This window comes from Falco rusticolus, chromosome 1 (assembly GCF_015220075.1).
Source record: "Falco rusticolus isolate bFalRus1 chromosome 1, bFalRus1.pri, whole genome shotgun sequence".
Lineage (NCBI taxonomy): Eukaryota > Metazoa > Chordata > Aves > Falconiformes > Falconidae > Falco > Falco rusticolus.
The window spans coordinates 119,340,363-119,367,695 of record NC_051187.1 but is presented as its reverse complement, the minus strand read 5'-3'; the positions used below and the strand labels follow the sequence as shown (position 1 = coordinate 119,367,695).

The following is a 27,333-nucleotide window of genomic DNA, read 5'->3' as shown; positions in this document are numbered from 1 at the left end:
TTTAGAATGTGAGAGAGCATACCGTTCCCCCGCAGCGCTCGTAGCCTTCCTGCTCCACGCTAACTTCACCCAGTCCCTACTTAAATGCACGCACGTTGTACTTGTGTGCTGACATTGTCTTCCCCTCACTGCTTTCTCTTTCAAGCATCTTGCAAGGCTGCAGGAGGGCCAGGAGACCTGTGGGCTTTAGCAGAGGGAGACCTTCCAGGGGATCCCCACGCTGTATCTTTCAGGGGGGTGGTTTGGTGGCTCTGTCAGATGCAGGTACTCAGTTAGGAGAGAGCTTTTCTCTGCCAATGGCCAACAGAGACATTGCTCCAAGTTTAAAATCTTAAAGCAGATGGGGAAAGAAGGTACCCACAGTTGTAGGTATCAGCTTGGGAGGTACCACTCTTTTTTTTTTTTTTTTTTTTTTTTTTAGTTGCTGAGCTATCTTGTATGGTCCTATTGGTGAGCACCTGCTGGTCAGTGGCCCTCTGGATCCCTGATTTATATCCTGTTTGCTCCCTCATAAAACACTTGGAGAGCACTGCTCAAGTGGCGCTGGAGTGCTGGAGCTGTTTTGTGCCTAACTTTGGGAGGGGAGGGAGATGTTTTGTAAATTGAATCAGTCGTAGTCATATTGTAGCTGGTGTAGAACAGAAGCAAACTACAGTACGGATAGCTGCTGCTACTGAGGTACATAATAGCAAATAAAAGGTTTTGGTCTTGTAGTGACTGGTCAGGGCAGCAAGAAGAGGCTCAGAGGGGTGGGGAAAAGAGCAAGTGTGTGTGGTGATTCAGCGTAGGCTTGTGTTCAGATGAATCATTCAGTTAAATGTGTTTTTTGGTATGTAGTAACTGTTGCTTTTTTTTTTCTAAAAAAAACCCTACTTCCTATCACAGAAATAGATGGAAGTGGCTTGTTTTAAAGCCAAACCACCTGTGCTTATTTATTCTGAGCCACTACAATGGTATTTAGACAGCATGTGCAGGGTGCTGCCCAGAGGTTATGATTTCCGAATGGAAAGGTACTTGGGAAGGAGTTTGTGGTACAGAAGATTCAGAAAGGAGTTCCCAGTTTAAAGTAAAGTCTCTGTGAGATGTCGTAGTCTGTAGTATTTTAATACTATATAGCATGACGAGGAACAGTTTGGGCAGTGCAGTTAGGCTGGTGAGATCATTCAGATTTGTATTCTTCCACAGTCCCCTTCTGCACCTCAGAAGCCCCAAATTCAGCATTTGGCTCTTGTCCACTGTTTCTCAGGTTGCTGTCTGAAAGAAGGTAGAGGAGGGGAAGATGTAGGGCTGTGCCGCAGACTGAAGTAGGCAGAAGATTTACTGAGATCTGTGTGTGCAGATACAGCGGCAGATCAGTCTTCTGGCAGGAGGTGGAGTTTCACATTGGACCTCTGGTGGTGGCAAAATAAGGTGGAGTATGTCCTGCTTGTGGTGCTTAGGCTGTTCCCAGCAGAAAGTTGTGTCTACACAGAGTGGTGCTGCCTTCCCCTGTAGCACTTGCAGCACCAAAAAAATCATCAGCACTGGTGCTGCAGGAGGCAGTCATGCGGCGGCATGTGGCCTGTCGCTCTGGAGGTACCAGCCTTACCTCATGAAGTGGGTTTCACCCAAACTGAATTTCAGCGCGTGCAGCTAGCTAAGGGAAGGTGCAGTGCCCTCTGCTGAGATGGACTGCCAGAGTTACCTTGCTGTTTGGAGGCACCAGGTTGCACGTGGAATGACTGCTGGCCTTTGTGAACTGGGCAGTTTTGCTCCCACCTCCCAGCTTTGCAGAGTTGCAGCGTTGCAGGAATCTGACCCAGGACAAGTTATGTGCTGTAGGTACTTTACTGTTTCCTGAACCAGTGCTTGTGGTTGAAGAAAATTTCAGCTGGCTTGCAGCTAAAATACACTTTCATGGTTGGTTGTTGGCCAGCTGGAACCTCCAAACCCTGAGAGAAGGTAGTTTCAGCAGTGGCTGATTAATATTTGTGCATGGTCCAGCATGACATTAGTGATTGTGAAAGAGGAAATGCAGACCCAGGGTGCCAGAGCTTGGATCTGCTTGGGAAAGTGAAGGTGAAGCTAGAGGAAATTTCAGGTTTTCTGTTGAAAGGTCTTCTGAATTTCACAAAGGTGGCAGTTCCCTAGCTACACACGCGCACACACACACACGCACACACATACCCAGAAGAAACATAAGGAAGCAAGCTTCAAATGTAGCAGGAAATACTACTTTTCCCTTGATTTGTCTTGCTCTTGGTATCGTAGTTAAACAGATTGATTTAAAAGAAGTCTTAAAACAGTTTAACACGTGTGCATGTGGCAGCCATCACTACATAACATACAGTGTTCCTACTCTATCTTTAAACAAGTGTGAATTTCAGATAAAAGCACAGCTCTGTCCTCCAATCTTTGCATTTTATTTAGAATTCTGGTAATGAATTGGATTTCTAGGTAACTCCAATTAATTTCCTATAATACTGCCAATCTGTTATGAACGTGCACTGTAGTGTTTTCTCTTCCCATCTCAGTGGTGCAAGGTGATTGCTTAGATGGTTAGATGATTGCTGATGATCATTAGTCACTCAGAATGAGGCATTTTGAATTCACTAGAAACAGGTCTCTCAGCAACCCAGCGTACCTGATGTCTGCTTGTCTGTTTGTTTTAGGATTGTGTCCGAGACAAAAACTGTCACGTTTACACGTCCCAGGAAGTATATTGTTTCGTCAGGTTCGGAGCCTCCAGAGCTGGGCTATGTTGACATTCGAACCTTAGCAGACAGCGTGTGTCGCTACGATCTCAATGATGTGGACGTAGCATGGTTGCAGCTTGCCAATGAAGAATTCAAAGAAATGGGTGAGCAATCAGTGCTTGTGTTTTTGTTGCTTTTGTGTTTTTTTTTAAAGCTGGTAAACTTAAGAATAAGTTTAGGGAAGGCAGCATGTGGGAAGAGATGATAGAGGTATGAAAACGTAGTAATCAAATGATTTGGGGTAGCTGCAGGAAACCAGAGCTGATGTGATTAAGCCCTGAGATACGTGCTTTCTTAACTGCTCAGTTGTATCTGCTTAGACCAGGCCAGAATCTGGCCACATGGTTTTTCTTTCCTCTGCTGCTTTCCATTTCACAAGGGAATTCTCACAAAGTTCCCATTTTGCCATCAAGGTCCTTGAAGAGGACTTCAGACAGACCATTCAGGTAGTTTTTCCACTTAGTCCTTTTTTTGGTTTATTTATGTTTCCGTGCTTCGCATATCCATACCATCTTTTTAGCTGGTGGTGGTCAATGTGAAGAAGGTAGACAAGGCGTCTTGGGAGGTTTAGAGAGCCTGTGTCGCTGAACTGCGCAGGGAATGAGGCAGTGAGGAATTCCTGCAGTGATTTCTTGGCGCAACCTCCCAAACCTTACTGTGACCTTGTCCTCCAGTTCTGATGAGGGAAGAGGAGCTGTCACAAGGGGAGCCAACTGTTCCCTTTTCTACAGAATGGCTTGTGTGTGGGAAGGGGCAGGCAGTATCCAGAAGATACTGGAACTGTAGAGGATGTAAGCCAGCACAGAACTTCTAACACCCTGTTTGGGTAAGGGAAAAGGTGCTGTGCCAGATGGAAGAGGTTTGGATGTGTTGCTGAACACTGTCAATTTTTGTCCTGGCATTGTGGAAGTTCCCTGCTTTGAGTTGTGTTGTATGGGTTTCACCGGGCTGTAGCCCATACGTGGCATGGCTCAAGACCTAGTACATCACAAACTGACCATTTATAACTGTTTAAAAGTTTCTCCTTTTTAAACCCACGTATGGGAGAAACTGATGACCCAGCCTTGATCTGGTCTGTTACCCAAGCCTTTTTTCCAGCCCTCAAGTCAGGCTTGCTCAAATTGAACGTTGGGCTTAGACGATTTCAAAACGGTTTATGATTCAAGAATTTTAAGTTCCCTTTCCAGTTACCTTCAGGAGAACAGCAGCAGCAAGTCCCTTTAGCTTTCTTCGAAGAAAAATTAAAAATACTTTCTAGGATTTGTAATTGACGCCCATCTATCTAGTGTAGATAATCCCCTCTGTCTTTTGCCAAAAGCAGAGGAGGGCTAGCGCTGGGGTGCGGGTAGCAGTAGTGATAAAGGGCGCAGAGGAGGCTCGTCACTGTGCCGGTTAGTAGCTGTGCATGAAGCCCTGTGGTAGCCGTTCTGCTACACCAACATAACCTTCAAAAGCACACGTTGCCCATGAAACAAGGAACGGCTAGAATTTGACAGGTCTGATCTTTGATGTTATGGTTTGCTGTAGTTTCTTGCAGTTCGTTTGCTTTAAGTCTTTATCCACACACTTTTGCTGTAGGCAGAGGGAAGGAAATGGTCCTGTCAGCGCCAGGCAGTACATTGTGGGTCTTGAAACACACGCCTGGGTGCTCTGTCAGACACTGCGCTCAACAGCTATATTAATGGCCATCTGAAAAGTGAAATATTTCCTGATCTGCAGTTGTAACACTTCCTTCACGGCATCCCTGCAGCTATGAATTCCATGGTTTCTCTGATACCCATTGCAGTACTTCAGGTACTGAAAACGTATATTCTGTCTTTAAAAGAATGAATGTAAACATTTGAACTGAAGCCACAGCCCCTTGATTTTCTTTTTTTAACCCTTATAAATGCACAGTCAATGACGTCTCTCTTAGGCTTTTTTTATGCAGTGATAGCAATCGTGAGGTTAGAACTCAGTTGCAAACTGGTCTAAAACCTGCCAGCATCTGCTTTGCTGGTGCAGTGTTTCTGGGCTGCAGGGGAAAATTCGCTCTCTTTCATCAGCGGGATTTTGGCTCTTCCCTCTTGCTGCATTCCAGCTGCTCAGTTTGGGTAGTATCGGATGCATTGATCTCTGCCGTGAGAGGATTTACCTCTCAGGGAAACTGGAAGTACTTTTGAAATACTTCTGTAGAGTGTTTGCCTTCTGATCTGGGGGAGCTAGAGAGGTTTTTTTCTTCTTTGTTTTGTGGAATTTGTGGCTCAGTTTTTTACAGGGAGAGTCAAAAGGAGGATTTTCTTGTTAAAACACACATCACTAATTTGCCTCTTCTGTATGTCACAGTAAACCTGAGGTACTGGGAATTGGACCAAAAGTGGGATATCAAGCCTGCACTTCGCTGTAGTGATTTAAGTGTATGGGAATTCTTGCGCTAAGCTGACTTTGCAAAAGGAAAATGGTTGTTTGCAGTAGTAGAGCTTTCTTGGTTTCACAGGTGTTTGTGGGGCATCATCTTGTGGCAAGGGTTGGTGTAGTACCAACACAGCCAGCTCGTTGTCACGGCAAGTGAGAGATGGAAGCCAGAGAGGGGGAAGCACCATGTTCTTTTTTTGATATTTTTCTTGCTGCTTCTAGGATAGTTATTTTTTCAGGTCTAAAATAGTAATTTAATATAATGAACAAATTTGAATTCTAGAATGCTGTAGTGTAATCGCCTGTAGCTGTGGTGTCGTGAATAATTTTGTGGTGGATGCTGTTTGAAAAGACCAAATCCCAGATCAGATGTTGCATTTATTCATTGTCCCAGAGTTGATGGTGGATTTATTACATCTGGTTTTTTTCACTTATTAAAACAAACTCATTTATTGATGTAGCAGGGTCTGATGGAGACCTCAGTTAGGGCCCTGTTGGGCTGGAACTTGTAAAAAACAAGCAACTGTTGTTAGAAACTACAAATTTGTAAACTACAAGGATCATGGGAGATTTTGTCATTGATTTCCCCTCGTTGCCTCCATCAAAACACTCTCAAATCTTTCACCAAAGAGTCAACATCTGGATTGCAAAATTGAAGTAAAAGCTATAGACGGTGCTGTCCCAGAAGGAAAAATGAGAACAAGACCAGGAAGCCAGAATCGGTTTGTGAAAGTGTTTTTCAGGATTTTGCAAGATTGGTTTGCATACTGTGTTTCTATCAGTTTAATACTGTTGTAAGAAGACCTTTTTTTTTTATATGTTCCCTATCTTTTTATATGTTCCCTATCTTATGCTGGAATAGGCAGGCTGTATAGGAGTGAAATGTGTGTGTGTGGGGCTGGCGCTGGATGTACTCAGCTGTTAAAAAAGCAGCTGGAGTTGAGTGTGACTGTTGGTTGTCGCTCTTTCCTGTAAATAAGTAACAACTCCTGTTTCCCAGGGATGCCTGAACTGGATGAGTACACAATGGAAAGGGTCATAGAGGAGTTTGAACAACGATGCTATGATAACATGAATCATGCTATCGAGACGGAAGAAGGACTTGGGATTGAATATGATGAAGATGTTGTCTGTGACGTCTGTCAGTCTCCAGATGGAGAAGATGGCAACGAAATGGTGTTCTGTGACAAATGCAATATTTGCGTGCACCAGGTATGGTGGCTGGGGGGGCACAGTGCGGGGGGTGTGCAAGGGTGGTGACAGAAGCTTTTCCAAACCATTAAAGATAAGAGCTTGGATTTTTTCCAGTGACGGACATTGCTTTGTTAAGTTGTTGCAGAGTTCACCATTGAAGGGTGGGATGAATTCAGAAATTATGTAATCGTGAAGGAGAATTGTTACATGTAATTCTAGAAATGTCATGCTAAGAGGCTTAAAGGTGGAATTGTGTATGTGTGGAGGAAGTTACAAGGGGAGGAATTGCCTCCCCAAAACATAGGCGTGTATTGTTGCGCATCCTTACCTGGTCGCTGCTTTTGCTATGTTCTTCTCCTGTTCTTCTGCACACGTCTGGGGTGAACACACCTGTAGTATCAGCAGCTTAGGGCTCAGCAGGGGAGGGGAAGAGAGAACTTCGAGGCAGTCGGTAGGGACACAGGTAGGATTTATTATAGTCATTTTAATTAAATGGAGAACCTGCTGAGCTGAGCTAATGAAGCACTATTGTGTGCCACCTTTTTGTAGCAGTTAAGAAGTCTTCTTAGCATGAAAGAACGGATGCGCTTTCAGGCTATTCATTTTTGTGGATGCTTCTTGCTGTGGCAGATGCCTTCCTGTCAGCCTGTCCTTCCAGCTTTAAGAAGTGTGCTTTGTCATTCAGTGTTTGGAAAACTGTGTTGTCTGCTGAGCAAGAGGGGCATTTTCTGGCATGTGTTACTTAACTGCGTTTGTACTAATGATAAAGAAATAGGCCTATGACAGCTGTAAGGTACAAATGGCTATCTTGCAAGATACTCAAAGTGGGCATTTGTAGACCTGTAGTGGTTCTTTGATGCTTAGTCTCTGTTCACATCAAATCTGAAACTTATGAGGCTTAAAACTGACAGTAATTTGGACAGAGGTCTCCATAAAGATGCAGTCTTCTGAAAAAAGTGACCTTAATTAGTTGCTGTTCTGCACTTTTCGCTCTGAATAAGAAGTAAAACTCAGTGCTTTGGAATAACTGAGTATTGCACAGGAGAGCTCTCGAATTTGCAGTTCTTGCCTTCTGAATTAGATACAGTCCAGTTCCCATTAGGTGTAGTCATCGTGATACTGAACTTCATCCTCGCGCACTGCTGGAGGGTTCTGTCAGGAGTCCCCTTGCTCTCTGGGCTGGCAAACACATTCTTCGTTTTCCCAGCTGAAGTGGGCAGCGGGTGTTTTCCCTGACAGCTCGCCATGACCTCTGCTCCTGGTCTTTTTGGGGAATGAATGGGTAATGGGGTTAGTCAAGTTTGTGAAAGCACCCCGAGATCCTCCTCTACAAGCTAGTGTTTCTATAGTTAGAAATTCCATAAAGACCGTTTTGAGAGTTGTGAGAGGCTATGTGTAAAGAGCTAGAGAGTAACAGAAATGCATATTGTGTCCTCTGTTTTCTTTCCCTTTTCTGTCCATGGGAAAACAGGCGTGTTATGGGATTCTGAAGGTGCCAGAAGGCAGCTGGCTGTGCAGGACCTGCGCGCTTGGTGTTCAGCCCAAGTGTTTGCTGTGTCCCAAGAAGGGTGGTGCCATGAAGCCGACCCGGAGCGGCACCAAGTGGGTCCATGTTAGCTGTGCTCTGTGGATTCCAGAGGTAGGTGCCGATCCTCGGGGAGTTCAGGGCTGCCGTGATTCTGGGAGAGCAGAAACCTGTTAAAAGTACTGTTCAACACAGTGCGTGTTGCTACGACGAGTGTAGCATAGATACGGCACTGCTTAGGAAGACAGTGTAAAAGATTTTCAGTTAGATGTAAAGTCTGGCGGGATGATGCATCACCTGTAAAGAAAAGTAATTACATTACCTTTGTCAACCAAAATTAGGCCTCAAAAAACGAGGCCTTTGCTGCTGGCAAAGCTCATTTAACAAGGACACAAAGTACCTTTCAATTTGATAAACGGAACATTAAAGGTGAGTCGGGGAGGTCTGGATGTGACTGTGAGAATTCCTGTGGGTTCTCATAATCAAAATACACATCCTGTATGATAATTTTAAATTGGTGGTCTTCACCTTGAAACTGTTTTGCTCATGCAGTGAGGAACTGATGTCTAAAAAAAGGAATTTAGGTTTGTTTAGTTCCTTATAAACTGAGGAACTTGGAAGATGCTCATTTTGCATATGCACACAAGGAATTTGATTTCTTTGATAAAATTGTTTCCCTTTTGACTTAACACTGTAATAGTCACTTTGTGTTTTTTAACCTTTTTTTCCTCTTTAGGTGAGCATTGGAAGTCCAGAAAAAATGGAGCCCATTACAAAGGTCTCCCACATTCCCAGCAGCAGGTGGGCACTGGTGTGCAGCCTTTGTAATGAAAAAGTTGGAGCTTCTATACAGGTAATTTACTTGCACAAACAGCTGAGTGTTTTATTTTGTCAGCTTTTAGTAGATACACAAAACGTGCATCTGCAGTAAACTTTCTTTGATTTCCTGTTTGTTACTGTGGACTTAATTGCACACGGAAGTGCTTTTGAATGTTAGTGTGCTTTTACTTTCTACTAAAATTTTAATAATAACCAGGTCATCCCATAAGACTTTGTAATTTGTTGGTAACGCTGACACGTTTATTAGTACACTGAAATAAAACTTAAATGTTGTCAAGTAGAGGAAAAAACCTGTATTTCTGTGAGGTACCACATGCAAAAACGAAGCTTGAATGCTGAAAACTTCCATGTTGAAACCTGTCTGCTAGTGCCTATTTTGTGACTTCTAAGACAAGTTGGCTATTTCAAGGGGAGTTGCCTACTTCTGGCAACGACCGGGATTTTTAAGGTGCCGAGCATGCCCAGCTCTCGCTGCTGGAGTGAGTCAGTGGAAGTGAACACCTTCACTTTGACGGTAAAGCTGAGGTGTAGCTCTGAATTTCTTACTTTAGGTTCTCCTTAAAATCGGACTGTTTTGGCTGTAACTATCTTGTTGTTGGTCCAACTTTTACGTTGCTAAGGAGAATATCGGATCATTTAATATTAAGCTTTTTTAGCAGTAGGAAGAAAAAGTAGGTGGTTTGACTGGTCTGCCCTGAGATGAGAGCAAGCCACAAGCTGGGGAAATGAGCCCCATTTCCTCTGTTGGTTGTGGCTAGATGCTGGAGCTCTTGGTGTTTCCAAGAGGAAAAAAACCTCCTGGGTTTGAGTTTCCCAGTTCATACCTCAGCAGAAGCAGTGCCACGTTACTGTTCTGACTTCTGGTAACTCGAGCTCAGGGATGATGACTGCCCGAATTGGCAAGATGGGGAAGAATCAAAACAAATGTCGAGTCGCCATAGTTCCAAAAAGAATGATTTCCGTATACAATAAATAATTAAAACCATAAAGCTATTGGTTTCATACCAACAACTCACGTTGTTGGGCCAGTGCCAGTTTGTCTCATTGTGTACTTCTGAAATTCTCTCTGGCATTGCAGGTGGATTTGGATTCAGCCTTTCTCACCGTAGCCTGTGAATTGTCACTTAAATATCTGAACTGGTCTGCGCCAGAGCATTTCAGACTGGGCAGTGTTGTTTCACATGCGTATTTATATTGGGTTGTTAGCTGTAAAGCACGTGCAGGTCCTTTACAGTGGAAAAATCACTCAGAAATGTTAATAATTTTAAGGACAATTTTAAAATCTAGAAAGATTGAGAAAACGCATCACCAAGCCCCAGATTTGTGAAAGAGGAGATACTTGGTTTCCTGAGGCACAAGACAAAACTTTGCCCTACCTTACTTGGGAACAAATGAGAGAAAGGCCAGGTGACCCACTTGGGGCAGTGCTGTGATTGTGCAGAAAAAGACAATAAAATGTAGCTTAGTATTGTGGTAATGCTCGTCACCCTGACAGTGCCTCACATAGTTCAGCAAAATGATCCTCAGGAAGCTCCCTGAGACAGGTTGGAGGGTACTGCTGTCTCATAAGGGGTCTGAAGAAGTAGAGCTCTTTCTGTTTTGTGGCTAGTCTAATGTTACAGGATCCATGATGGTAAGACCGGTTTTAAGACAGAAAAATTGCTGAAGTTCTACACTACTTGGAAATGAGGTTTTATCCGTTTCCTTCCTTGCCCTCTGCTCCCAGTCATTTGATGAGGTTGCCAGAAAAGGTTGTAAACCAGCAATGCAGCAGTAGTTCCAGTGAAACCTATCAGTCCGCTTCCATTTAGGGAATGTATAAATAGTAAATGCTAAGTAGAGAAGGTAAATCTGTCCACAGCATATAAATTTGCAACCATAATACCTCCTTGCAGAGCTGTCCCCTTCTTCTTGGCCGCTCTTACGTAGTTGGAACTGTTTTGTCCGTTCTCCAGACCCATTCTGAGCGGGGTAACTTGTAGTTTGAGCACTTGATTGTTTATGTGTGTTAGCGTGCAGGGGAGGGGTGTGTGTGTGTCCTTTCATATTCTGATACCACCTCTCCCCTTCTAGCAATGACACAGGATGACATGCAGGCATGATGGCTGCCACTTCAGACAGTTCTACACTTGAAATTATGGGGGAAGAGACAAAAAAAATTGACAGTTTTGCCTGACGTTTTGTAAGAGTTGTGTAAATCTTGGTGTCATTAAAGCTAGCAGTGGGAGATACTTAGATTTGTCTTGTGAAACTTTATACAGCAGAGAAGAACATTATAGAAAGCCACTGAAATAGAAAGGAAGTAGCATTAACCGGAGGAGCTGAGAGATCGAGATCCTCCAGGGATGCTATGAGATGTGCACGGCAATTAGAAAAGCTGGCAGCTGGAAGTGTGTGTCAGTCTGGGCAGAGAGCAGCTGCAGCAAGCTGGGAAAAACCAGACTGCATATTCTCCCAGGTTCAGCAGATTTCCGTCTGACGATGCTTGCCCCTCTTCTCCCAATAAAACATTAGCCACACTAAGAGCTAATTTTTCTACACGGTAGCAGCTTGGAAACCACGGCTAAAGTACTCTTCTGTACTGTTCGGTGTTCCAGTTGGGCTGCTTTTGCTGTGTATGTTAGTAAGAGGGGAAAGGGCAAAAGACGCTTTGGTATTCTTTAATTCCATTTATATGTTGATGTTATTAAAAGAATGTTCATTTGAACCTTCTGCAGTTCAAACTTGGTTGTACCTTTATATGCCATCTGGCTGCTGAGTCAGCCTGAGCAGGAAAACCCAGGGGAGAAAGAGACTTGGCTTTTTTACGAAGTTCTGTGTAAACATCCTAGCACAGTGCATTTCTGTTTTAGGTTAGATGACTTGGGTTAAGCCTAGTTCTGTTTCCTCCTAGTTAATAGCACTAATGTTCATTTCCACTTCAAATTCTTTTCACTGGAGGCAGAGGCGTGAGCTGATACAAACGCGTACGTATGTGTGTGCGTTCATAGACAGATGCACACATATATATTTAGACCTTTCAGTTTGTGGCTGGCGATAGCTATGACAGCATTTTGCAAGAGGAAGTTACATATAATAGAAATGAAGTGCTAAAGCAGCTGAACGAGTGCCCATCACTCCATGACTGCCGGGTTCACTGGGAGGGAAGAAGAATGACACAAAACTGAGTTTCCCGTTCTCCTCATCTCCCAGGTGAAGCGAAGACTGTAGTCAGTGAAGCAGTGATTGGCAGCGATTTAGTATTTGACATTAGGAAACGGGGATAACAGGGGAAAAGAAAAATGCCCTTTGGCTGAGGCCTTTTGGGTAGCACGGGTCCAGGTGCTGGGAAGGACTTTTAATTAAAAGTATCAGGCTGGCCTGGGGCCACCGAGATGTTTTCCCCCTCTCTCCTGCTGGCACAGTCAAAGGGGGAACGTTTTCTTTTGCGTGCGCTGCCTTACACGAGTGGCTCTGGTGACGGTAAGAACCAGATTTCAGTACTCTAGTGGATTTGCGGGTTATGGAATAGCGTGATTGGGCTAGGGAGGGGGCTAACCACTCCTGTCCCACTGGGCCACTTGATCGTTGCCTGGCCTGAGAGCACTAAATCGTAAAGCTAATTAAGAGAGAGCAAGAGAGTACATGCAGCATTGGAGCAGAGCGCAGCAACAGGGTTGTTCTTCCAGAGCGGTCCTGGCTGCCTGCGTCGGTTTAGGCAGTGTGGCTTCTGAAATTTTTATTTGATTAAATTTAATTTAATTTCTGTAGTGTTCAGTGAAGAACTGCAGAACAGCCTTTCACGTCACCTGTGCATTTGACCGAGGCTTGGAGATGAAGACCATACTGGCAGAGAACGATGAGGTGAAATTTAAGTCGTACTGTCCCAAGCACAGCTCCGCCAAGAAAGCCGATGATGAGACTTTCAGTGAAAGTGCAGGTCAGGAGAACGGGAATGGGATTGGGATCCAGAGCAGCTCTCTTCCTGCCCACATGGACCCATTCCACAGCATGGATCAAAACCAGGAGGAGGCCCACAGAGTCAGCCTCCGCAAGCAGAAGCTCCAGCAGCTGGAGGATGAGTTCTACACGTTTGTTGAGTCTCTGGAAGTGGCTAGAGCGCTGCGGCTGCCTGAGGAGCCAGTGGAATTCCTTTACCAGTACTGGAAGCTGAAGAGAAAAGCCAACTTCAATAAGCCTTTGATTACCCCAAAGAAGGATGAAGAGGACAATCTGGCTAAACGGGAGCAGGATGTTCTGTTCAGAAGACTGCAGCTCTTCACACACCTCCGGCAGGATCTAGAGCGGGTAAGCCACTGCACTGCCTGTGCTTCGGTAGCGTGCTGGCCTTCGTTAGCTGCGTCTCCGAGCAGGGCTCTGTTCCTGCCCTGGCGTGCGGGCGCTCCATGCTGGGTCTTAACTCAAAGTTGTGTTGTCAGAAAAGACCATTAACACCAAATTTCTGCAGAGCACACCAATTACCCTTTTCAGATAGAGGGTTAGTTCACGGGGCCAGCAGGTCCTGGCTTGCAGTATCCCATCTCCTTAGAACTGGATCGCTGTGCTTCCACTTACGCTTTCTTTACTGGTTAATGCTGATGGCCGTGGACTGTACTGCAACCCCCAGCTGGAGCTTTTTTAGCTGTTAAGGGCTTTCTCTGCTCCTTTTATCTGGTGCACAAGAAGGAAAAGATTACGAAACTGACCTTGATTTCCAGCAGATCCGTTTTTCATTGATACAGCATAGTAGGATGGCATGTCACTGGACTGTCTGGGTAGTAGGCTTGGGAGGCAGACGATAGTCCGCTCAATTAGGTTTTGAGTTTTTAAAGAGCAGTTCGGTACGCTTAGTTTGGTGTTTTATCTCAAGTACGTCCAGTCCTGTAACAACCTGAATTCCTTCCTTTTTGGTGGTTTGGGGGTTAACTAGTAGAGTTTACAATACGCTAGAGCCAGAAGGAGTACTGAAGTTATTTTTCAGTTTTTCATGTCCATACAGCATATGGCTCGTGCAGGCCTTGTGCAGAACCCAGCTCAGTAGGTCCTACCTCAGCCTCACCTGGCGGTGAGCTAGGGCCCTTCTTGCAGAATGCTGTCTGGTCGTTGCATCAGGACAGTGGGTGTTCGTGCATCTGCTGCATCCCTGGTAAAGGATCCTGATGGCTAACTACTCTTCTACTGAATCGTTGCAGTTTTTCTTTGGCAGTTTTTTTTCTAATTTCAACTTCCAGCCCATGAGACACCTACCTGGGTTACCTGGTATCTTCTGTTTCTGCTCCGTGTGCGCAAGACTTTTTAATCTTCTCTTTGATCAGCTAAATAAGTTGAGTTTGACACTGTGTTCTCTGGAACTTAAATTATGCATTATGTATCCTTTCCATTTTTAAGTGTGATGTCGAAACAGGACACTTCGTCCATGTAGTATTTTCAATATTTTACTACTCCATTGTTCCCACTGGTTGTACATCCAAGGTAACTTGGAGGGGAAAGAAAAAAAGAAACGGGGCCCCAAGTGTTGGGTTTTTTTTTTTCTCCTCTTCAAGGTAAAGTCAGGTAGACTTGATGATGAAAGCCGTTAGTGACAGTGTCATCCATCTAGAAACAGATGTTGAAATCATCATCCGGGTCACCTAATGAAACAGATATTCTGTGGACATGACGCAGACTGGATCAGAAGGGGTGCCACCTGCACAAATCCCTTCTAATCCAAATCCACAGAGTAACGACGCTACTGGAAAGGACTGGCTGTCCTGGGACTGGAAGCTTTAAATAGAGGAGCAAACCCAGGCTTGTTAAATGTCTCCTCCTTAATGGTTGCGAGAGCAGCTGACAAGGTTGTAGTGCACAGGGCACCACGCTGCGTGCAGCTGCGCTGCGCCCAGAGCGGCCTTGGAAACACCCACATACAGCGCTCAGCAGCTTCCCTCCTCTGGGAAAGACGTAACTCAGAGCCCTGGGAGAGCGGTGCTGTGAAACGTACACAGCTGGCCAGATTAGACAGTCACATTTTAAACACAGAAATGTAGTTTTCTTCTAAAAAGCACTGAGATGGTTAAACTGATAATTCCGTTACTGTTGCCACCTCCCTTGCGCTCGGGCACGAGCAGCCTGGCCTGCCTTCATTTCAGTTGTACTGCAACGGCAGGGTCAGCAGAAGGGCTGCTACTGTGGAATAGCTCTCCACGTCTTTATGCTATTAAGTATAATTTTATGTTGTGTCTCAAACAGGGAGAAGCAAATGGTGCCAGGCTATGTAATACTGCGAATATTTAAGCATTTCCAGCATTTCTCTAGACTTCCTGTAGAAATCTATACTGATATATATGCATAATTCAGGTGTTCATAGAAGTTACTTCTGTGGTGTGGCCCTCCCAGATTTGATGGATGAATCTGTCAATTAAGTGCTATTGAAGACTCTTTTCTAAGAAGTGTTTTGAAGAAGGTTAAATTTAAATACGTTACTAACTTGTGTAAATGGTGTGTAGTACTTAAACAGAATGAGTTCAAAGCACGGATTGACAACATCAGAGAAACGCAACTGCCTGCAAAACTCATCGACTTGATGTCTTCTAGGTGCGTAATCTCACTTACATGGTGACCCGAAGGGAAAAAATCAAGAGATCTGTTTGCAAAGTTCAAGAACAGATATTTAATGTCTACGCAAAGCAGTTGGAACAAGAAAGAGTTTCAGGTATGCTTCAGCGTTCTCTTTTTCACGTAAGACCACAGGCACACGCACTGAAAGGTTTGGTAGCAGGCCAGTGACTAATTTTGAAGGACAAACAGGACCTCATTTATTCTCATTAAAATCTTGTGTAGTCCACCATGCATCAGCAGATAGGAAGAAAAAAACGGAGGCTGTGTCTAGCTCTAATGGTGGGCACATCGCTATAGAAACTGGTACGTGTTCCTGGGGGGGGGGCGCTGAGGGGCTTGCTGCTTCAGGGCCTTTCTGGTGCGGTTCTGTAGTGACTCCTTACGACAGAGAGACCATGACTTAACGTTCCAGTGCCATATGGTACCGGGTAAGTCTGTGGTTTATTAGTGTTCAGCGTGTGCTGCTTTGCGTCATAGACGGCAGTTTAAAGAAATGAATTTTAAAAAGGCATCGCTCTGCTTTTAAAGGAACATGTTTATTTCTGCCTGGTCTCACTGAAAGTAGTCTTTCTCCGAAAGATGAATACCTTCAAAGTTAACTGCACTAACTAGATCATCCCTAAGGTATTCAGTAACGAATAAACCGTATGTCGGACAGAATCAATGGGGTCCACTTGCTGGTTGCTTTTTTCCTCTCCTCTCTGAGGAGCCTCTGAGTGGATATACTAGTGCTAGGATTTGTGTCTGCTACAAGTGTAATTAGGTGCAGCACGGCCGCAGGGAAGTCAGCTACACCGGCGGGCCGTTGTGAAACCGAGACGTAACCGCATAGTCGTGATGTAAAGGGGCTGGATAGGCAACCACATACCCGTTTATGCCGAAGAACTCAGGCATGAGGAACAGAGTTAAAACGGGTGCATTCAAAAGTGGTATTTACGAGACACGGAGTTGCTTGACTTTAACTTGGTCTGTTTACGTTTAGGTGTGCCTTCCTCATTCTCCTCGATGGAAAACCCGGTGTTGTTCAACAGTCCATCTTTGGGCCCCAATGCCCCCAAGATAGAGGATTTGAAATGGCATTCTGCGTTCTTCAGGAAACAAATGGGCACGTCTCTATCCCATTCTTTGAAAAAACCACACAAGAGAGACAGAGTAAGAAACAGCTCTGGGAGTGACAGCAAATCCATGCTGAGGCAGCCCAGCCAAAGGGAAGGCGGTACAGCTCCGGGTGGCTTTTTAAATTTCGACAAGACCTTTGCAGAAACACGGATTGTATCAGCACAGCAGAAAAATGGCATAGTTATACCAGAGCACCGAAAGAGAAGAGACAATCGTCCGCAGTGTGAGGTGATCAAGGCAGAGCTAAAAGAAAAGACTTCTAAACACAACTACAAACCACTGAGACCCACAGAACTCTCTCAGAGGCAATCGGAAAATAAAAGGGCTGTGAACTCCAGTGGTAGGTCGGCACCTGGCACGCGGAGGGATATAGTGCCTAAATGCAACGGGGGGCTTGTCAAAGTAAACTCTAATCAGACAGTAGTTAAAGTGCCTACGACGCCCACGAGCCCAGTGAAAAACTGGGGCGGATTCCGAATTCCAAAGAAGGGGGAGAGGCAACAGCAGGGCGAGAGCCCGGAGGAGCCCTGCCGCCAGAACTCCAGCTACCCCTACCTGGGCATGGGCAGAGTTTCACCGAAGGACAGGGCAAAAAGCAAGCTAAAGCCTGACAGCGAGAATGATGGGTACATCCCCGATGCCGAAATGAGCGACTCGGAGACTGAAGTGGCTGAAAAAAAGTGCAGGCAGCAGAGGCTCAGTCCAAGCAGCACCATCAGCAGAAGGACGGACATTATTAGGAGAAGCATCCTGGCATCCTGACTGGACACGGGGACACGGTGTCGGCACCGTGGTCAGTAGAGTCACTGCCTACAAGCCAGCTCCACATTATTTATTGGTGTGAGAGAAGAGTTCTTAGACATGGCTTACAGACTTGACAAATCGATCACCCGTTATTCCTGAGCTGTGTAAACATGTTTACATGCACTTAAAGGTTGGGTTTTTTTGCCCCTTCCCCAGTTCTGTGAGAGGTCTGAATCTCCTTTATTTGCAGCTTTCCTAAGCGAGAAAAACGACGTCGCTACTTAAACAGGATTTGTGATGAACTCACTCACAAAAACCTTTCAGAAGGGGCTAGGGTGGGTAGGGCGAAGTAGGCTGCATTCATCCCTTCTAGCTAAAAAGCACTGAAAATTTTACTCCCTTCCCCTGCCTTCTGGAAAAGCACAAGCTCTTAATTTAACTAGCGTGTAATGAATCGAAGATGGTTGTTTAACCACAGTGCACTGCTCGATCCCATGACAAATGGTCACTTTCCTTGGGGGGTGATAGGTCGTTCCCTTGGCAGAATGTTTTCTGTTGCGTTCAATTTGAGCGCAGGTGGCAGCTCAGACCCCTCCATAAGCTCCGGAGTTTACATGTACACACACCTACGAGATGACCGGATCGAACCGTGGTGTTGTACTGGAGGAGGAAGGGACGGGTCAGGGCTGCAGCTGCCCGACAGTGCAACAGCTCGAGAAGGTGACTCGGCCCGAGCACCGAGGATGCTCTCGAGGGGCTCGGTGCTGAGCAAGGGGGCAGGGTTGTGGGTTACCGCAGCCCGTGGAGTAACCCGTCACCTTCAGTCAGGCACCTGCCTCTCGCAGGATGATGACAATTCATGAAAAAAAAAAAATCTTTCTAAGGCACTAGTCGGTAGGATTTCCTGAAGCCCACCACAGATGCACTAATGGTATGTATTGGGAAAGCCAGGCTTATGACACTAAAGGGTTGCTTTACAATGGACATGAATATATATTTTTAAATAGAATAAAATGGAAAGGCAATAAATTGTGATTAGCTCTTTACAGTCAAATGAAGAAAAAAATATTTCATTCTATTCTGGACTAGATTTGATGGAAGAGGGAACTCATATTCTGATTGTGTACTTTTTTTTTTTAAATAATCGCAAATGGCAATAACTAGTAAGCTCTGAGCAATAATATTAACAGATAACATTAGGATACTGTTTTGTACCAAGTAGAGTGCACAGATAACAGTGGAGTGTTAGGAGCCTGTAAATTTTGGAATTCTGCATAGATGTAAGCCAGGTGTGTTTGTACTGGTGAAAAAGTTGAAGCAGCAATGTGTTAAAGCAAGACGGGCATAAAGATCCCCCTTCCCCCCTGCCCTTTACTCCTGGCCTGCCATTATCACATCCACTCACTTCTTACCGTTAGACCTTCGCCTCCTGAGCAGGCAACACGGAAAATCCCAGTAGAACTCCGCCGTAACTCTTCCAGAGTAAGTCTTCCAGAGGATTCAATCAAAAAAATTTTTTTTAAAAATACTATTAATACCCTGTCTTGCTATGCAAGTTACCTCTTAATTAAAAATTTCGACAGAATGCATCCTTATCGTTTGTTTTAAAACTCGGAAGTCTTTTAACCATTGGAGGAAGGGGAGTGCTGTGTAAGATAGTGTGCTTTTAGAATAACCGTTGCTGGTGCCAAGAAGTTAAGACTTAGATTAACTTTGTTACTTAAGTGAAAGTCAAACAGGGCACCGGTGAATCTGAAGTTAGGTAGTCACTCTTGGGATGTGTTTGAAGAAGAGTACTTACTTGATCAAACAACAACAGGCAGACAAAACGTAAATGCGAAATCTAAGTTCTCCTCGATGTACAGCAACGTTTTCCAGACAGGTGCTGTTGTCTCTGTAAGAAAGAAGCTCACGACCATATAGGGAATTGTTTGTCAAGCCATAGATGGAATAATCTAAATTTTGATTCCAAGTAAAGATTTAACCTCACGCCAGTTTGAAAGAGGTACCTTGTTAATTTGCACTATTACGAATGCTAACGTTGTGCAGAATTAATGCCTTACCTGTTTTGCTCCCCGACGTTTAGGTTAATAAGCTTTCTAGGATTTCTAGTGAAGTTGAACCAAAACCAAAAAAAAAAGCTGTAGAGGGCCGCCGTGTGACCAGCTCTGTAGGTTAGTTTTGTCTCCCATGCTTAGCGCTCAGCGGAAGAGGTGGTGTAAGTACAGCAGTGACAATACGAACTCACCCCTGGATTTTATTGGGCTAGAACCATTTGCTGAATTCCTGTTTTTAAGCGTTCCCTTTCCTTGTGCAGGCTGACCAAGAGATCTTTGACTATGGTTGGTGTGTTCTGTCAAACTGTAGGCTAGTTGAACTTCTGTAAAGTTGCCTGGAATGCCATTTGTTAGGTTATGAACTCACACAAATCTAAATGAAGGGTTATACATGTTGTGTATAAATCTTAATTTCAGAAATTTGAAAAAAACTGTCATTACATTTGTAAAACCTTGTACAGAAGATTTTTCACAATGTGCCTAGCTTTGGTGTCCATTCAGCTGAAATTAATTAAAAAAGGTGCATGAAGAGAAACAGATAGAAATAAAAAGTATATGTAGAGATGAATATTTTATATTACATGGCCCAATCCTGTATTTATTTTCTCCCTTTTTTGAAGTATTTATAAAGACCTAGTTGAAGACAGCTGTATTTTTTGTTAAAATATTCAGTAGAATTGTGCCTTTTTGTCTGTATGTGAATAAATGCTGTACATTTTTGCAGTATCCTTGCCAGCGGTGTTTTAGCATTTGCAATAGCTACTTTGTTTGGGTTTTTACATAGGAACTTCGCTGCGAGGATCTGAATTGTCATGGTTAAAATAAGCATCTGATTGGGATTATTACAGGTACCGAAATGCAGCCTGTGGCTGCAAGAGAAAGAGTTTTTTTGTTTGGGGTTTTTTTTAGGAATAGTATAGGGTCATGTTCCTGACAGCTGTCCCTATCCCAGCAACAGAAAATTGTACGCTGTTTCCCTCGAGATCTGCAGCAAGATGTTGCTTACCTCAGTTGGTTGGTAGTTGTTGAGAAATGATGCCCTTCCAAAGTCCATAATCCTCATACATGTTCCACTGGAAGAGGAACACGCGGTTTCTTACCTGTAAATCTTCAGGATAAGTATGCCGCGTGTGTGTCACGCTGTGAACCGCCTGTAGTCAAGCAAAGCTGGCAGGGAACATTGCTGCTACAGCAGCATCTCCAGGAGACAAGGCTTTAAGAGCGCAGCATGTCCTTGGCTCTTGCTTCCTCCAAACTCCAGCTGCAGAAGCACGGAAGGGACTTGGAGCGGAGCAAGAGGAGAGCAAGGCTGTGAAGGTGAACGCCCAGCAGTACATCTTGAGAAACAGCCGTGGGTACCCAGTGCTGCTCACACCTGTGTTTGCATCACATGCATCCCCGTTGTGGGCAACTGTGAGCAGCAACTGTGAGCAGCACTCCCCACGTGTAATGCAGAGTGAAGATGAAAGGCCGGCCCTCTCCTAAGAGGTACGAGTGTGAGCTGCTCAGGGGGTGGATAAAAGTCTGAAAGATGTTCGTGCAGCTTCTTTATCGATCTTGCTGCCGGCAGCCTTCTGCAGAGCGCTGTGCTGCTGGGGTTACCCGAGCCAGACTGGGCTGGAGCTGAGGACAGCCTGCTCGCCACTTCACTAGACTGGGAAAAAGCTTCTGGTATGCAGAGAGCGAGCTTTCAGGATCGGGCCTGTGCCAGAAGGTACAGGGCTCGTGGGATGACCCAACATAAACTTGCGGTACCTGCTTAGTTGGTTTGTCTTACCCGTTGGATGGAAGTGACTAATTCACCTAGAATCCCTTCCTAAGTAACACGGTAAAGAACAAAGTTTTACTCAACGGGAAGCATTACTGTCACACTAGGGAATCTCTGAAACGCTCAAAAAACCGGTGTTGGGGCAGGAAAGGAAGGGAGGGGGAGCAAAAGCCCTTCCAGAGAAGACTGACAGGAAATACCGCTAGAAACAAACATAAAGCAACCACGACGGCTGACTGAAAAGCCTGCTGCTCGGTGCCGTGGAACAGTCTAGTATGAGGGAAAGAGCAAACCGTGGCTAACCAGCAAGCCCCTGAATTTCAACTGCCTCAGCAAGTGCCTTTGCTCAGAACGTCCACCTTGCGAGCAACGTGCCAGCAGCCTCCTCTAGGTGCCAAGGAGGGAAGGGATGAAGGGAAGTGGTGGCAGGATGAGGAGCTTGACTTGACCACGTTCCATTTGGGGGGTCAGAGGTGTTTGGTCAGTTTTCAGCTGCTCAGGAGGATTAGGCAGACAGGAGGGAAATTTTTTCTTTCCTGTGGGACCTGCCATAATCGCTGTGCTGCCCCTTCACTACTGGGTGCTTGTGTCATCATTGCAGCTCATCTTGCATAATGGCAAGTAACCATTATACAAAAGCTACACCACAAGCTGAAACTAATCCATCCCTGACCAAAAGGGAACCAAGCAGCTGCCCTTCTGTGCCTCAAGGAGCAAATACACAAATAACTGTTGCTCAAAAACTTGCAGTTACCCGCCCTTCTCAGCCAAAGCCTCTTTAAGGAGTGAGCGGGAGGAACAGCTCACACAAAACCTTCCAGCTGGGCTGTCATTACCTCAGATGTGCGTTAGGCAAATGACACCAAGATGCTTGGTACCTCCCTCCCTCTGTACCATACACCTGGTTGATTGATGAAAAATCTCACCCCAACAGAGGTCTGGAGCTTCTGGACAATGTATCCGTGTTGCTTTGAAAAAGCCTTTGAAGTCTTTCAGCAAAATTAGAGACTGCAATGGATACAGGAATGTATCAAACTGAGAAGGCACTGGTGAGGAAGTGTGTACAACTGTAGGAAATAGTAACTTCCTCTGCACTAGGCAGAAGTTTTTCTTGAGGTTGCATCCATCCTGCAGGCTCTACTGGAACAGCCAGGTTTTCAGGAGGCAGCACGAACTCTTACTTGCATGTGGTGATCAGCCCAGGTCTGTCCTCTGAAATGCATACGGTGAAGGTCCACCACGACAGACGTACGGGCTGGTTAGTCCAAAGCAGCAGTTTTCATCAAGCGCTGGGTAAGCGTCCATCAACTGAAGTTACAAACCAGAATTACACTCCTCACGTTTCAGAGGAAGCACAAGAAATAACGTCACTTAAGTCCAAGACAGGAGCACTTCAGAATCAGTTAACAACTGTCAAATGTTTATCATATACGCTGAAGGAGGAAAACAGTTCGGCTCTAGTTTTAGAATGATATATATATGAGGTTTCTGAACTATCAAAGAAAAACACGTAGGCAAGAGGATTCCCACATACTGGCACCTGTAGAATTCAAACACACTGCTTCAAATGCAGGAAAGCTGGGTGACCTCACCAGCTTTGTGCAAATGGAAATAATAGAGAAGTTCCCAGCCACACACAAACCGGGACAGCAGATAACAGAAAAGCAAGGAAGAATTGTGAAATAGTAATTAGGGAGAAAAAGCACAACTGAAGAAAGATTGTGCTCCTTACAAACGAGCTGTATCAATAGCCGTGGCAGCATTTTATTTATTAACTGTTCCCCAGGGACAACAGAACAAACTGAACAGAGTTCTTAAAACCGGAAGGCAATGGAGGCATTCTGCGGCTGTAACACCTACCATGAAACCAGCAACTATTTGACATTCATCACGCAATTAGTGTCTTACTACAATTCATAAAAGATCTTCAAAATGTTTCCAAGTTCCTGGACTACAAAGAAAAATTAAAGGCATCGACTGTGTGCGAGCAAAGCTGCTCATGAATTTCAATGTAACAGTACCTACTCCCTGTACACAGTCTCGTCATAGTTGGAGCTGGTGTTTCTTAGACCAAAAAAGATCAGCATGCCACAGCACTGTATCGGATCGTTTCATCTGCTACATTAAAGGACTTTAACGACAACATTTTGTAGTCGTCTTCCAATCTTTACTATGCACACAGATACAGTATCTTCATCCGCTTCCTTTCTTACCCGAGTAAACCAAAAAACGTTTAAGTTTTACAGGCCTTGCTATGCGTTTGACTTCAGTGCTCCAATACGAAGTTTCTCCAGCGATCACCTTAACTCCAGCATGGTGTGAGTGAACAAGACGCGTTTAAGTGTTTTCCACATCCTTCAGGGAAGTGGTTTTTTTCTTCTGTGTAGTTACTAGGCTGAGCTGTAATTAAAACCGAGCAGATAGTTTCTTATGTAATTGTTTGTCAGATCAAAGTATCAATAGAACTTCAGTGTGGAAGGGGTCATGAAGGGCAGGGAAGAAGCACAGAAAGCGGGAATCTGAGGTAAACTGAATTTACAATGCACTCTGTAGATGACTACTGCTTTTGTCTTATTTCAGATCCCAAAGAATTCAAGACTGATGAAAGATTAGGTAGCAGGGGTACGCTTTAAAGACATCTACTAGAACACACATTTTAAACCTGTGCAAATGTCCTGTATTTTTTTATGTTTCTTACTGAATTACTGTTATTTAATAATAAGCTAAGATTTGTAGTCATTGAACTAACCACAACAAAAATGTAATTTCTAAACTTCCGAGTAGTCCAGCTCTAGCCTATACCGGACTTAATTTTACAAGTAAGATGGATGATGTAACGGGAATACACAGGTAAGTCAGAAAGTAGCCCACAACCGACAGATTCAGAATACAGAGAAGAATTACCGCTCTGAATCTGAGGAAGCACACTCGTGCACATTCAGTCTTCTGAGACCTAGAAAGGAATAAACACTTTGTTTCTTCGGACTCAGAAGAGCAGACATTCTTGTAGCAGTACTCCTGGAGACCTCTTTTTCCAGCCTTCAGCGGGAACAGTGCCGGTACGGCTTTTTTATTGTGGTGGGGAGGAAGAGGAAGGGGCTCAGGACAGAACTTCTGAAGTGACTACAGCGAAGCCATGCCTGGCAGCTGGCAGCAGGAACCTGTGCCAAGCCTGGAGAGGGCAAGGCGGTCCTGAAGACTGGCAGTGAGACCCGGACAGCAGTTTAGCTGCTGAACATCTATCAAATCTCTTTGTTACCTTTCAGAGGGAGACTGGTGAGGAACAGTTAATTATCAGTGTCTACAGGAAGAGCAAGACCTCCTTCTACTTTGGCACCGAGGCCAGGAATTTACTCCCTTGAAAGATTGGGAGACCGTGTTTTTAAGGGAAGACAGCACCTCAGAACTATTGGAGCTGAACAGATCTGCATAACAAACAGGAGGTAAACAAACAAACAAAGTAAAAAAAAAATCACTCTTCCAGAGCAAATCTTCACCAGCTTGGGTAGGCCCTGTCATGACAGCATTTACAGCCAGGAAACACAGCTTACGTTATGATAGCTTGGGAGCTGTGCCCTTCATTCGCTGCTGGTGGGGAAAAAACCGCCATTTGTCCTAATCGGACAATTTAGATCAACCGAACACTTCCTCTCTGCAACTCACATAGGATCACCCACATTAAAAAGCTGTAATCTGCAAATGGGTTTCCTAAATCACCGTGAAAAATTAGGAGGCAGAAAGACCAACTTGAGTTACAAATTTGCTTGGCAAACAAACGAACCCAGCGTATAAACCTTCCGTGGGGTTTGCTTCAAGATGTATAGCTTGAATAGTATGGAAAAAAGAATACTGGATGGAAAAAATCCCACACCTGCTGTCCAGCAGAGAAAATACAGAACTGCAGGTGGCACGGGGTTTAGATAATTAAAGCCCAAAGTTTCTCTCTCTGAAAAGAAGGAAACCTCTCCTGCTAAGATCCCTCATTTCTAGACATACTGAATAGTACTGCTCAAAGCTGGGGCTGAGTTGTAAGAGGAGTGGCAAAAGCAGGCAGCAAGGATTGGGCTCGTTAAGTGGTCACAGCGCGCAAGGAGGCCTTAGGCATAGAAATGGCTCTAAGAGACACACCCTGTCTGAAGTCCCCGGCACCGCTGAGGCCTGTAGTGGGCATGTTCCCTGTGGCAGCGGGATGCATACAGCATCCCTTCCTTCCCTCCTCCGTGGCCTGTTCTGCCCGCACCATTTTCAGTACTTCTGACACTGCAGGATTTATTGTGTCTGTTGCACGCCACCCACGATAACCGCCGTGGGTGTACCGCGGCAGTCCTTGGGGCAGCAGCTACTGGAGACTGCTAATGAAAATGCAGATGGACAGACAAGAAGTTAACAACTTTGGAAGTTCACATGACATGGCAGAAGGTACTCAAGGTTGCAATCTGATCGACACTAAACAGGTCGACACTATCAGTTCTGTCCTGCAACCACTTCACACCATTTCCCCATGCTCTTCGTGCAGCCATGCAATGAATTGGACCAGGGAACTTATTTGGCTGAAAACCCCCACAGAATTCCCACCAAACAGCTAGGCTGCCTAGCAGTTTTTATAAAGGCAGTTCTCTAGCCATCAACTCAAGACATGCTTTGTTTTAAATCAGACTCCCCAAGAGACAGGTGTAGGAATCAGCAGAACATTTGCTCTTTTATCACGTGAAGCCATTGTTTGTGACTGCCCCAGTAGGTTACACCAATGCCAAAAAAGCCTACTTTGTGTTTGTAAACAGGAGCTGCTGTTATTTAAGGAGGTTTTTTTCCCCTCTTTGTTAACTTGCTGCCAGTTCTAAAGATGGAAACAATCATACACCTTCATTTACATGTTTTGAACCCAACAAGTTGAATTTGCATCCCATCTGATTCCATAAACAAATCTATAATGTCACTTAAGCGTCCTGTCAGAAGGTAGCATTCAACTGAATATGCGTCAGTTCTGTGATAACGCATCCAAAATACAAGCTTGTTTTTAAAATCATATTAGTAATAATGGACATAAATGATCACCTCTGCCTCAGGAACGATACAAAGTGAGTATTTTCGTAATGTTCAATGGGATTTTTTTAAATGTGCTTAGATAGCATGTTTATTATTAGTTTTGTACCTTTTGAGACGCTGTAGCTGCCCTCTGCTCTGCCTGGCTCAGTCTTCTTTGAAGTCTGTTGATGTATTCTCGATATTCCATCATTAATTTTTCATCCTGTGTAAATGAAATACCTCATTACAAATGCATATTTCTTTTTACTGGATCCATACATACTTAGCAAAAAAAGGCTTAAACCAAGAGGAACTTAAGAAGTGGAACAGTTTACCACTTACAATAAGACTGAAGACATACTGCTGACACATTATAGAGAATTTCCAGCTCAAATATGACATCATATGACTCTTCCAATCAGAGTAATCTGCAGAGGAAGTTTTAACTCATTTCACCATCTTCAGGGAAGCACAAAAGCTAACATTTTAATCCAGGTAATTTAATTCACACAATCCTACAATGTAAATGTTTTAGCTATAGCGAACGGGAAAAAGAATATACTATAGGATACAAATGAGATGATAAACTTGCTACAGATCCTTTCTGTTCATCAAAGGGCCTGTATAAAGTCTTTCTTAACTATCCTTTACTTATGGAAATCTGTTCTCACATCAGTCCCGTTCTTCTCCTCTAAATAATACAGCACTACAAAAAACACAGAAGGACTTGTCCTGAACAGAACTGCATGTTATCCCAGATTTATGAGGCTGACAGGATAGCAATGCACATTCCAAAACAACCCTGCCCTTAACCTTTAATGGATAATGCTTTTATCTATATGCATATATGTACATACAGTGTCAATTCTACTATACACATGTATGCTGAGAATTTGCTACCTCTGCATGTGCTACATTACCCATAATGCAATGCCGCCTCCTTTTTAGAGGTATGCACGCATACACAGCCGTAAGCGACTTCAAACGCATTGCCTGAATTGTCTAGAATTGCTAATTAGTAACCTTGAAAGATTATCTCTCCTTTACATTTTCTTGTAATTTGAGAGTAAAGTTCATTTGTCTTCCTGCCATTTGAATGTGGCACTCAGCAGAAACACTGAAGTTGTCCAGTTATGACTGTCAAAAATCCTCCATTTTTAACTAGACTGGCAACATAACTCATCCAAATAGGTTTCTCTTGAGATCCTACTATACGTGCATGGGGTTGTAACTGAAAGTAGTTGTCATATCAGTCATTATCTTACCTCAGTTACCTTGTCGTTTGCCATTTCCAGCTGAGAAATGAGCTCCTGGCTACGAAGTTTTTGTTGACTCAGCTCACTTCTATTAATCAGA

At 44.4% G+C, this 27,333-nt stretch overlaps 2 protein-coding genes across 14 annotated transcripts in view; one reads left to right on the top strand and one right to left on the bottom strand.

Moving 5' to 3' along the window:
- The window catches only part of JADE1 (jade family PHD finger 1), a 48,091-nt gene extending 28,798 nt beyond the window's left edge, over positions 1–19,293 (top strand). For all 9 annotated transcript variants that reach the window (XM_037397797.1, XM_037397853.1, XM_037397834.1 and 6 more), the window contains 7 exons: positions 2,652–2,839; positions 6,130–6,341; positions 7,795–7,962; positions 8,585–8,701; positions 12,439–12,975; positions 15,241–15,358; positions 16,247–19,293. In XM_037397797.1, the coding sequence (XP_037253694.1) occupies positions 2,652–2,839; positions 6,130–6,341; positions 7,795–7,962; positions 8,585–8,701; positions 12,439–12,975; positions 15,241–15,358; positions 16,247–17,145 (2,239 nt within the window). In that variant the 3' untranslated portion in view covers positions 17,146–19,293. The remainder of the gene's footprint in view (positions 1–2,651; positions 2,840–6,129; positions 6,342–7,794; positions 7,963–8,584; positions 8,702–12,438; positions 12,976–15,240; positions 15,359–16,246) is intronic.
- A 3,378-nt stretch (positions 19,294–22,671) lies between these two features.
- Positions 22,672–27,333, bottom strand: part of SCLT1 (sodium channel and clathrin linker 1) — a 43,486-nt gene continuing 38,824 nt past the window's right edge. For 3 of the 5 annotated variants that reach the window (XM_037397883.1, XM_037397899.1, XM_037397908.1), the window contains 3 exons: positions 27,243–27,321; positions 26,105–26,200; positions 22,672–23,352 (listed from right to left, as the gene is read on the bottom strand). In XM_037397883.1, the coding sequence (XP_037253780.1) occupies positions 23,290–23,352; positions 26,105–26,200; positions 27,243–27,321 (238 nt within the window). In that variant the 3' untranslated portion in view covers positions 22,672–23,289. Of the gene's footprint in view, positions 23,906–26,104; positions 26,201–27,242; positions 27,322–27,333 lie in introns of those variants that run through there. The other 2 variants (XM_037397892.1, XM_037397917.1) reach the window with 2 other exon arrangements.